General features: G+C 42.9%; 1 protein-coding gene across 1 annotated transcript in view; it reads left to right on the forward strand.

Moving 5' to 3' along the window:
* Nucleotides 1–12,665, forward strand: part of CEMIP (cell migration inducing hyaluronidase 1) — a 54,305-nt gene that overhangs the window by 13,814 nt on the left and 27,826 nt on the right. The window contains exons 9-12 of the mRNA XM_057428003.1: nucleotides 508–649; nucleotides 1,466–1,657; nucleotides 11,170–11,345; nucleotides 11,906–12,115. Coding sequence (XP_057283986.1) covers nucleotides 508–649; nucleotides 1,466–1,657; nucleotides 11,170–11,345; nucleotides 11,906–12,115 — 720 coding nt within the window. The remainder of the gene's footprint in view (nucleotides 1–507; nucleotides 650–1,465; nucleotides 1,658–11,169; nucleotides 11,346–11,905; nucleotides 12,116–12,665) is intronic.

Consider the following 12,665-nt stretch of genomic DNA (forward strand, 5'->3'; position numbering starts at 1 on the left):
CAATGGGTCATACAGCAGTTTGGTGCGTTTTTTTGTTAGAGAGACTGATCCATTCAAAGAAGAAATAAGACCCCTACCTCTTCCTTCTGCAAGGTTCCGACATAGCCTAGCCACAAGACATTAAATGAGTGCAGTGAAGAGGCTTGAAATGATTAGTTCATTTGGGTACAATCATCTGTGTTCAGTGTTTTCATCTACCCTCAAGCCAATGGCAAGAGAAAATCTAGGGCACTGAGGCAGATGTTAGTGAAGCTCAGAATACTCCTCCCAAAAAAGTACACGGTCTTAATATAGATACAGAAGAAAGGCATGCACCTAGCAATAATCTGTGCAGCTTGTGGATAGAATAGCTGTGTTTGAGCACCAGCTGGAGTGCGGCTGCATAGTCACGTTTTGTTGCACAACTGTTGTGCACCACACAAAACAAAGCAAAGGTTTCTTCTGATGGCACCGGTGCTTTGATGAAATCACCTCAAGGTATCACCTATTTTTCTATTCTCATTCCAGGCAATGACGCTTGATGGAGCTGATTTAACAACTGAAGTGTTCTACAAGAGTGGCCATGATTACAGGTTTCTGTGCCATGGGAAGGACCAGACAGGCGAGGGCTGCCAGAACTACAGAGTACGGTTCCTGTGTGGCAGATCTGGTATGAGCCCCATGTCTGAAAGCCGGACCAGGGAAAAGCAGAAATAGTCTCCTGATGACTGGCTCTTGTTCTGTGCAAGAACATCTTGAGTCAAGCTAAAACTTGGGCTGGGCTATTGACATGAACACAGATAAATCTTCAGCACAATTTATCTCAGGAAAAATTCCTGAGCACCAGCAGAAGCAACAGGGTGGTGTCTGAAAAACCCAGCAAGGCTATGGCAAATACTTGGCAAGTCCTTTCCTGTAATACCTTGTCTTTTGCTAAAGCACTTCTGGATGAGGCAGAGTTAGTCAACTGGAGTGTGCAAAGACAACAGGTTTTGAAAGTAATACTTTATTTTGTAGTTATTGATTCCAGCACTGCTGTCCCTGACCTCGTCATTAGACAGGTCATGAGGATTCTTTGGCGGGAAGAGGAGGTGTGGAAGACTGTTGTTTTGCTGGAAAAAACAGTCATTAGGTTAAAGACCACTTGGCTGCTGTAAATAACAGTGCCCGGCACCCACAAGTGCTGCTGCTCTGTGGGTGTGGTGAAAAAGAGCCACTAAGATCGACATTTAAATTTAGTCCTGGGACTAGTGGAAAATCCACCTGCCTGTAACTGAAGGAAAACACTTTCTTGTTTGCTCACTTTCCAAGCCAAAGCCAGTAAGAGCCATGTTTTGAAGAGTTAAGTATTTTTTTGTTGCATGAGGAAATCATCATTTTTGGTGGCATTCCAGGCAAAGGGGGAAAAAAAAAATAAAAAAGTAAAGAGCAAACATTTTCTGATAAGATTAACTGAATTCTCCACCCTTCCATTTTGGCTTTCCAGTGAAACCAAAGCTTACAGTAACCATTGACACCAATGTGAACAGCACGGTCCTGAATCTGGTGGATGATGTGAGTTCATGGGAACCCGGAGACAGGCTGGTGGTTGCAAGCACCGACTACTCCATGTACCAGGCAGAAGAGTTCCAAGTGCTGCCATGCAAAGCCTGCAGACCCACCCAGGTCAAGGTAGCAGGTAAGGTGCTTCATCTTACCCTGCTGGTGTTGCAGTTCACAAATTCTGTTGTTTGTGCTGAGGTGACTCCATTGAGAACTGTGGAGAGCTGAAAGACGCTTGAATTTGACGGCTAGTTTTTAAATGCTTTGGGTAAACATATGCCTTTCATGCTTGAAAGACGTTTAATTTGATGCTGATTCATTTCTGCCTTTGCTTTACATAGCTGACTCCTGGTTTTGTCCTCAAGCACACTATTGAATGCATGTATGTATTTAAGAGAGACCAATACAGGTCATGTATTTGAAATGTTCAATTTTACATTACTGCATTTGAAAACGTATCACTTCCTAGAAAGCAGGAGATGAGCACAGCTGATCCAAAGAGTGTGCTAGGGCAGGAGCAGACCGTGAGAGACTGCAAGGCTATGAACTAATGTGCAGCTGGCTGTTTTCCTAAGAAAGTTACACTTAACGAGAACTGTAATCTTGCAATTTAGAAATACTGTTTTGTACCACTGAAGCTACTGTTTCTCATTTGCCGTGTCTCCAGACGGCATTGTTTAGAGGTGATGTATTAACCAAACATTTCTGGAATCATGAGGCCAGAGAGTTGTGAGCTCTCATGAACAAAGAGTTGCACTTTCAGAACCAGGTTAGGTGACCAGCTCAAATCCAGAACAAATTGCCTCTGATGAAAAGGCCTTGTAGTCTAATCATTGTAAGATGGTCTTCAGATGCTAAGTCCAATTATGTAGCATAACCATGGTGAAGCACAAACTGTTACTGATACGAGCATAAAAGTGAAATCCAGAGTGGGATTGAGTCTGTGAAGTGGTCTGTTCCTTCTAGAATTATGTTTTGGCATGCTGATAGGCAGAGCATGGAAGTACCACATGAACGAACGGCCTCTTCCAGGAACAGATGAGGAGTTTTTAACTTCTATAATTTACTCACACATCATTTACTCAAAAGCAAAAGTTATTTTACGATATAGAGCTACGTAATAGCTGAGGCTGTATTTTGAAGGCAGCATCTGCCTAGTGGTAAATCATACATGTTAGGTTATCTTTTTCTTATACATTGGCAGTTGCTGTAGGCAGAGATTTTGTCTGTATTTACAGTAAGATCTTTCTGAGAAACCATGAGGGTATTTGGAGCATGCAGTGCACCAGGGAGTTTGCTTAGTTCTGTGAAATGAACTACTTCCTCATTATCTCTGATGCAACATCTTCTGGAAGGTACAGATATGCTTCCTGTGGCAACTGCTTCCCCAGAGAGCTCTAGCCATTCATTGCTGTTTGGCCCTGAAGAGAAGTGTTCATCAAGCCAAGAAAAATGTTGTTCACAGTTTGAATGTATCATAGTCTTATGACTTAAAATGTCTAGCACTTTCAAAGCTGAATATTTTTCTTGAGCAACTTTTGAGCTATTGGAAAAACTGTGCCAGAGTAGCATAATACAAGCCACATCATGAAGATGATCTTGGAAGATCGTCAGTGAAAATAAAGATGACATGGGAATATTTCTCTTTAGGCTTCCCATAATCTACTGAATCTGTGAAATTCATAAAGTTACAGTTATCTTCTGCAACGATGGCAATTAAGTTTAAGGAAATGAAGAAAGGGTTGAAAACAACAAAAAGTTCATGTGAATTTTAAGTAAAGAAGCAGTGGAAACACTTGTTAAAGTAATTGTGCTTTTACTCTCCAATTACTCTTTAGGAGAATTAGGACATTCTTTTTATTACCACAAATGACATGAACACTGGGGCCAAAGCCTGCCCTTACTTATATCCAGGCAACTCCATTGACGTCAATGGGATTTCACTGATTATATAAATCAAGGCAAAATCTACTCCAGGAATAAAAATTGCATCCAACTTTCATGTTAACAAAAGCACATTCACACTAGAAAATAAAATAATCTGTCTGAATCTAAGTTCAGCTTAGATGAAATAAACCCTGGGTGTGGCTGAGATTGTTCCCTAGCTTTCAGGAGCCAAGAGATCCCTGAGCTGCTCTTTCCCCAGCCATGATGTAACTTCATCCATTGCCCTGTGCCATGACATGCAGGTAGCCAAAATGAGCCACGGGGTGGGTGCTCTCTATGCCTCCTCCCCTCTGCGATGCCTGTAGCTTCCCACAGCCTGCACAGCCGGCAGCAGTACCATAGTGGTGGGTTTCAAAGTGTGTTCATTGCTGGAGGAGGCAAATACCACCACTCTGAGTGTTTGGCTTGCATTGAAATTGGTCTGCACACAGGTATGCACATATGAATCCACCATCCTGTGATTAGGTACTGACTTTGATAAAACTTATGGTGGTTCAGTTAATTACCTGTGAGACTTCTGTTAAATCATAGAATCATAAAATGGTTTGGGTTGGGAAGGACCTTAAGATCATCCAGTTCCAACCCCCCTGCCATGGGCAGGGACACCTTCCACTGGACCAGGTTGCTCAAGGCCTTGTCCAATCTGGCCTTGAACACTGCCAGGGATGGGGAAACCACAACGTCTCTGGGCAACCTGTGCCAGTGCCTCACCACCCTCACAGTAAAGAACTTCTTCCTTATATCTAACCTAAATCTCCCCTGTTTAAGTTTGAACCCATCACTCCTTGTCCTTTCACTACAGTCCCTAATGAACAGTCCCTCCCCAGCATCCCTATAGGCCCCCTTCAGACACTGGAAGGCTGCTATGAGGTCTCCACGCAGCCTTCTCTTCTCCAGGCTGAACAGCCCCAACTTACTCAGCCTGTCTTCATACAGGAGGTGCTCCAGTCCCCTGATCAGCCTCATGGCCCTCCTCTGGACTCGTTCCAACAGTTCCATGTCCTTTTTATGTTGAGGACACCAGAACTGCACACAATGCTCCAAGTGAGGTCTCACAAGAGCAGAGTAGAGGGGCAGGATCACCTCTTTTGACCTGCTGGTCTTGCTCCTTTTGATAAGGCTTTATTTTTTCCAGTGGCACATCATCCATTGTGTTAATGAGGATCGGTTGACAGAGTGCAAGCACAGAAAAATAGCTGGCAAAAGCAGTGGGCTTGCTTCTAGCCTTAGCACAGGTGAGCACAACCTGTGCTTGTATGACACATTAAGCTCTTAATTGCATGAAGAAGGTATTTAACATAAATACCCATCTGCCTTTTGCTATGTGAGATACAAGATTGTTTTGCTCCATTTGAGAAGAAAACATCCACACAGATACATTTATATGTGGGGTCTCAGAGGAATGTAATTTGTAGTAAGTGGCATGTCTTGATTTTCCCTAAGAGGTTTAGTTTAAGAGCTGAAAACTCCAGAAGTCTGCCCTTTGAAAGACAAATGATAAAACCATTCCTACCCATGATGATTTGTTTCCTTTTAATCTTTTCTCCTTTTTTCCAATTTGTTTTTTTTGTTTGTTTTTTTTTAAGCAAAACCTCAATGTCAGGTCTGAACTACTGAAGAGTCTCTGTTTAAAAAAAGGCAGAAAACATTTGCTTTGTGGACAGACAATTTAGTGTTGCAGCCGCTTGGCATACTAAGGTTTGATTGTAATTGATGCTGTCATTGTTTAATAATATTTTGGTAGACACAGTTTAGCGTATTGTGCCAACTAAATCAAATTCACTTGTTAGCTCATGTCCTATTTATATTTGATACTTTCTGCTGAAAACTCACCCTTTCTTTACATGCTAGGAATGGATTGATTAGAAGTTGGTCTTGCAAAACAGCTTAAGAGTGTTAATACTGAATTGCCGACAGGGTTTAGTAGGATTTAGTTGTCTAGCTGTGGACTTCTGCAAATCACAGTGTAGAAAGTTGTGGAGGGCATCCAGGCACTGACCTTATGCCCTCCTTTATTGGAGTAATTACATTAATGTCAAAACTGTGGCTTCCATGTGTAAGCCTGCTTTGCATGAGGACTTAGCTCTGCAGGTCCTGCTCCCCATCAAATGGTCACTCACTTAAATGGAACTTTTTTTGTTCTCTTGCCTCCTTTGGTTTTTGCTTGTCATTTTTGTGCTTAGGTTATTTTCTCTGTGGGAACAGATTAAAACTGTTTGATCTTCCAACTTCACAAGGTTTGGGGAGGGACAACAGTATAGGGCAGAGGGAGGGAGGAGGAAGGAAGGAAGGGTTGTGTTGCTGTGATAGAATTGGATAGTAGGAAAGATCAAGTATTTTGTGTAGTTTCCCTGGGAAACAAGTCTTATCTTCATCTTGGTTGCTCTGTATGAAGTTACTACTAATGCTGATAAGTTTCACCATGGAACAAAAATGATGAAATGCTCTTTTGTGCTCCTATATGCTTTTGATAAAGCATGAAAAAACTGTTTGTACCTTGCATAATTGCTCCAGTTACCCCACATACTGGTGAATCTATGATTACAAACACACATATCATAAATCCTGCCTATTGGATTGCAAATACTAGAGAGAGATAGAGTTTACAGTGATCTTGTTCATGAATAAAAAACGTAAATCCATAGTTATCTAAACTTCACAGCCTGTGTTGGCATTCACCTTGTTCTATAAGGATGGGAGAAGTTACTCTGCTATCAAAATTCAGATACTTTTAGAGATTTAGGGGGTTCTGTTTAGAAGTTGGCATCATTTTGTCTGGAACTTGCCAGAAACTCTTTTTTTTTTAAGCCAACCCTGGTGCTTTAAGGCTGGGCAGGAAATGTTGTGATATGGCCCTTTCAAACAGTCTTTCTGAGCTCTTTCTTCTGCCCCTGGGTATTGCCTGGAAGCAAAGTTGACAGAAGCATACTCAAGTTGACATAGCAGTTCAGAAGAGTTGAGTTTGGGCCTGATTTAAGTAAGGAATTGATCTCTTTGTCCGCTAGACCTGCCTAATCTTCCCATCCCAGCTACAAGAACTTAAATGTCAGCATAAGGAGAGGAAAAACCTGGACATTTGGAGAAGGAAACCCTAGCATTTACAGAAGTATGTTAGTACATTGCCAAGTAGCTGCTCTAGAAGGAGGGTGTGAGACGGGACAGGAGTGGCCTTAGGAAAGAGTGTGACACTGGCACTGGGATAAAACACAGACCTCTCAGTGCTCAGTTAAAGCCAGCATGAGCAGATGCATTTTCCCTAGTCCACATCAATCTTCCTGTTGCACCCGTCTGCAGCAGTAAGATCCACTTGTTTCAGCCTTGAAACCAAACAGCTACAGAGGCTTTGATCCAATAGAGCATTTAATAATTCGCTTAATAATATCCCTGTTAAATCAAGGCTCTTCACACTCCTACAACAGAGGGTGTATTTCCAACCTTTGCAGGATACCATGCAGGATCTTGAAGGAGAAAAGGGATGAAGGGCTGTAATAGGATGAGTTACCCAGCAGGAAAATATCCCCAAAAGACTTAGCTCTGAACTCCTTATAAAGTTTCATCCTTTCTGCTATATGTTTTGCTTTGTAGGTTTTTGGTTTTGGTTTTGTTTTTTTTACTGTAAACTTAGTTTTCCATGTGAAAGTTAGGAATACAAGGAATATTTATTTGTTAAGACATCAGGTTATACTGTATGACTCAAGAAGCTGATCAACTCATGCAAATCATGCTGTGTTCCATTACAGGCTTGTGGCTTAGGGATGCAATAGCATCAAGATAATTCAGAATAATGAGGATTTGACAGGATGTCTGTGTGAACATTTGTTGGTTATTAAATATAAGGAATAAGGGCATTACCACCAGTGCTGATAAATATCTGGCAAAAACGCTAAACCTGACAAGAGGCCTGGGATGGCATCTACAATGAATTGCACTGATTAGAAAGATGCCCTGAAGGATTCGCTGTCACTGGTTTACATGGGTGAAACATACAAGTTTGTGTTTAGCATTTCCTTTAAAAAACTCTTGTTTAGGAAATGTTTAAAGATCATGAAAGAGAAGGTCTTGGCCTTAGAGAGCCCAAAGAAGAACAAAAGACCCTTTAGAGAAAAAAAATAAATCCAGGAGCATCTTAGCTCCACTTTATCTTCACCAAAGCCAGACGTTCAGGTGCCTGTTTCTGAAAGGGAGATTTAGCAGTTTGTTGTTTAAAGCTAAGGCATTTAGGAATGAATAAGTGTACCTGGGAGGGTTGTCAGACATCTGTGCAATTCACCAGAGCTAAGCATACATCCACAGCTGTAGCAGCTGAAATAGTTTTAAAATTCCACCCTCCCTAGGTTTGATAAGGCTTGAGACCCAGGTTTTATGGCTATGTTTGTATGGCAGGTTGTCCTGGAGCATTGTACAGTTTGGAGAGACTCTACTTTGAATTGCTTTATTAGCATAAGCATGCCCTTGATTAGTGGATCATCTATGTTTATTTTAATGCATGGTCTTTCCATAATTACCTTGTCCTTACCAAGAACTGGTGACTTTAATAGTCACTGTCTTGAGTAATAAGCATGGATATGTCCTCATATTTTCTGGATCAAGACATCTACCAGGCCAGGTTGCACATTAAAGAAGCTTTTCACCATGAATTTACATATTGCTACCTGGAGGCACTGATACTACAAATAAAGTGGCAAACTCAGGGCATTTTTGGTAGTCCATCACATAGGCCTCTTACGGGGAGACATTATCTAAGTCACTGCAAGGCTTTGATGGGTTTAGATTATAACATGGCACAAGACTGGATTTCTGGCAGGGCAGCATCTGTCCATGAGGGATGCAGCAAGTATGAGCCCAAAGAAGGACACAGTGAATCAGTGACCCATGGGTTTGTTAGTGATTGAGTAATCACAGCTGTTGGCTTTGATGCTGAAGGAGCAGACACATTCCTCCCACATCCAAAGCACAGTGTTGCTTTTTTAGTATCAAACCACTTCAGTAGGGGTTTGAAAACCCCTGGTTTGGGCTTGCCTATGGCCAGGTGTGAGGTGTCCCTGCCCATGGCAGGGGGGTTGGAACTTGATGATCTTAAGGTCCTTTCCAACCCTGACTATTCTATGATTCTATAGGTCTCAGGGTCTCAGATACTGTGATTGCTCTCTGGGAAGGCTCCCTGTGCTGGCAGCCGAGCTTCAAGTCTGTATCTCTGCAGAGTGGGATGCTCCTGTCCCCAGGTGAACTCCCTGAACTCGTCATGGAGCAGTCTCTTTTGCTGTTTTTTTTCCCCATGCCTATCACTAAACATGCCCCAGCAGCTCCCTGGAAGTGCCACGTGTCTATAAAAGCACATTGTGGTGCTTCCAGCCCCATGGGAAGTTCCTATTGCTGGAGTGCTGGTTCCCAGCAGCATTTATAGCACCTAAGAGCTCCCATGGCAGGGGCTGTCTCCTGTGATCCGTTTCAGGAGCACAGCCCCATTGCCATGGGGACCTTGAATTTCCGGCTGCCTTGAGGAGAGGTTTGTTTTTCAGAACTCTTTTAAAGGAGCTATTATTCAAAATCCACTTCTACATTGGAAGGGAATTGGTTTCCATCTCGCCTTTTATCTCCAAACAAGCCAAGTCAGCAAAAGTACAAAGTGAAAAACATGCACCCAAGATGTTATATTTAGAAACTGGTTAGTCCATATTTAACATTCCTGTCAGTGCTTACCCTATTTTACATGTCTGGACTGGTGTTAGATTAAATTAAATACATGCAAGCATGACATTTATTATTCTAGAGCTCAGTGCATGAATAACAAAACTGCCTATCCAATTTCACTGCCACAAATCCTGGAGATGTGGCTTCCAATAGGGTGTTCTTATGATTATCTGAACTTCTTCCTGCATTTCAGTAAATCAAGGAAAGGTCAGCTCAGGGGGAAACTGAAAAATAACAGCTTAAAACCGGTTTCATAACAAGTCACAATGCTCCTTAGCAAACTCGTTCAATGTGTGGAGGGCACTTACTAGAACAGCTTTTTAAATGTATGTGAATAAGGGTAGCAAAGCTGCTTTTTGGATGGTCTGAGTTTGGTTTTGACCACACATCCAATGAGGCTCACTGGCTTCAGGGCAGCAACACAGGGAAGACCAGGACTTTCCAGGGAGGTGACTGCAAAATGGGTGAGGAGCAAACCCATGGCCTCTTGCAGCCCCTCATTTCTGGGGCTGAGCACGGAGCTTGGAGTAGCCTCATCCTCCCCCCTCCATAGGCAGAAAGCTGTGTCCAAATGTTCTGTCATCACCACTCCTCTAGTTAGCAGAGAGTGTTCTTTCACATAGTTTCATAGTTTTAAAGGTGGAGGTGCCGAGGCAGAGGGCACATGTGATGGTGTGAACCCTGTCCCACAACACAGCACTCTTGGAGCAAAGCAAAGTCCTCACCCTTCCCATATCCCAGTATTGCCATCAAACTGCACTGCTCCCAGCTGCAGGAGAAGAGGGAGTGAATGGTGTGTGCTTATCTTTGTTATAAAGTCAAGCATCATGTTTTGGTTAAACACAAAACTGTTTCAATGTTCAAAAATCCCCCCCTTTAACTTGGTACCTCTGTTTAAGCATAAAGTGCTTCACAGCGATAGTCAGGCTTCAGGCTTGCCATTTGTTTCTAATTACATATTTGAACGGTTCCATTGAAATGAAATACATACAAGTATAGCATTCCTTAAAGTTCAGTGTTTACTTAAAGAGTTTATTACTTATTTTTACTGGAATAATACAGAATGTAGTCACTAAGATGAACCTTTTTCCAACTGCATTCTCTGCAGAAAGCCACAGAAAGAAGGAGGGAGTATGAATATGTTTGAATGAAATTATAGCAAAGAGATGATTTTGCTTTCTAGACATCCACACTGCCTGGACTTCACCCCTTCTTGGTTAGGCCAGGGAAAGTTTTCTGTGCTTTTAACCTTTCCATGAAGCCAGGTATCTGTACAAAGGATGGTATGAGTGACTTGGCATAGCAAAGGGGGACGTGGCATGGGGTAGGTGGAAGATCTACCAACTCCGACTACACCAGGGCAGAGTGAAGCAAGTTGGAGACATGCAGGTGGAACTGAAATTAAGAGGTTTGGGAGGGCAGGCAGTGATAGGTTTTGCAGCCCACAAGCTGGAGGAGGGGTTGCAGTTGTCCCAAGCCTCAATTTTCACAAGACTCTCTGCTCAGACCTCTCCTTGCTTAGATTAGCAGCTATGGCATTAGCAAGACTGATGCTCGCCCATGAGCGGGCTGTGTTGTGGGATCTGAGCAGCTCCCATTGAATCACTATAAGAAGTGCTGTGCTAACCTTGGAGGCTGAGACTTTTCAGTAGCTACATCATCAGTTTTCTATGTGCAAAATGTTCATACACAGCTGATTGGATCACTCAAGATCTTTCTATTTTGGATTACAGTCCCTTTTCAAGGTAGGAAATGTGATTTGTCTGACAGGCTGTTGGTTTAACTCCCTGGGTAAATGAAGAAACTTTAAACCACCTCCTCCATTGCAAATATCTCAGAAGGCCTTGGGTGACACCTGTGCTCCAGCCTTCTCTCCCTTAGAGAGTCAATCAACAGGTTATGCTGACTCAGTTACTCCTTTCATTATCATGCCAACCCCACCACAGGAAGCACAAGGGGAAACCAGCAGCATTGGCAAAGTAACCCTGAAAGTGGATCTTGTTCCTTTAGGGAAAGCAACATACCTCCACACTGGTGAAGTGATTGATGGTGTTGACATGAGGGCAGAAGTGGGGCTGCTGAGCCGCAACATCATGGTGATGGGCGAGATGGAGGGCCGGTGCTATGAGTACAACAGCAAGTTATGCTCCTTCTTTGATTTCGACACCTTTGGGGGACACATCAAGGTAAGGCTTGCACATTCCTCCTCCCAGCCACACCTTCACATACGGAGAAAGCCAGGATGCAGGAAGAGAGAAATCCCTCATGTCAGCCACTGAGCAAACAGCCTCTCCCAATACATCACATCACCCCCACTGCTGCTGCCTGTCCTTTGGCTTTGAAGTGTACCTCATGCCCCTGCAGACATTGCTCAGCCAAACAGGCTGGTGCTCAACCCACCTGAGATACAATCTCCATATCCCAATCCCAGTTTTCCCCAGATTCTGGTGGTGCTCAGCCTGGGAGTTTGATTTGAGCCCAGCTGACTGAAACTCATGGAAATATTAAATACATGTTGTTTTCCTTCTAAATTTAAGTTAAATGTAGCCATTGCAGCAGTGGGGAGATCAAAAAGCAATCATGGTCCCTTTAGCCACCATGACCCTCTTTTCCTCACCCTGCAGCTATACACTTCCTTCCACATGGTAAATCTTCCTGGAAGATACAGTGCAACCTTTCCTATTCTTGTATTCCCCCTCCTCAACAGTCTTTCATGTTACTTGACTGATGTTCTGTTGTTCTCCAGATTGGTCTTGATTTTAAGGCTACTCATATCGAAGGTCTAGAACTGAAATACATGGGCCAGCAGACAATGGGACATTACCCAATTCACTTCCATATGGCTGGAGATGTGGATGAGAAAGGAGGCTACAACCCTCCAACATATGTGAAGGATGTCTCCATCCACCATACTTTTTCCCGCTGTATCACAGTCCATGGATCCAATGGTTTACTGGTAAGAAGCCCCAAATGTCTACCTTGGACATCAAAGCACCAGTTAAAAAATTTCCTCATAGTATGACTACAGCTTAATTATTGAAGGATGATGTGTTTTATTGTTTGAGCTCATGTCTGCCTCTTCCCATTGTGGATATATATTCCAGGCTTATTTCAACCTGCATTCAAAAGGAGGAGGCCAGTGTGGCACTGTAGGCTGTGTGTGACTCAGAGCAGTCAGAGCTTTTGTCTGTTGCAGACCAGCCCATCTCTAATGAGTAGCTGGATCTATCTATAGACAGAGAGCTTGCTATTTAAAGATGATAATCAGAAGGTTTAAGCATGCTTCATCTTTCCTGTAATAAAGGTTTGTATTTGCAATCCTATTCATAACGTTCAGCACTCAGAGAGCTCTGATTTGTCTGAGTTGTCCTCCAAAGCAAGAAATCCATTGGAAGGGAAAGTCACAGGCAAAATTATAATGCACCGAAGTTGAAGAGAGGGCATTGAAATTGCAGCTCCAGAAGCAGAGCAGCTTTTTATCTGCTATTTATGAAACTGAGGTTTTG

This window comes from Pezoporus wallicus, unplaced genomic scaffold, assembly GCF_028554395.1.
Source record: "Pezoporus wallicus isolate ANWC-B61680 ecotype Strahan unplaced genomic scaffold, APGP_CSIRO_Pwel_v1 contig_3952, whole genome shotgun sequence".
Taxonomy (NCBI): Eukaryota; Metazoa; Chordata; class Aves; order Psittaciformes; family Psittacidae; genus Pezoporus; species Pezoporus wallicus.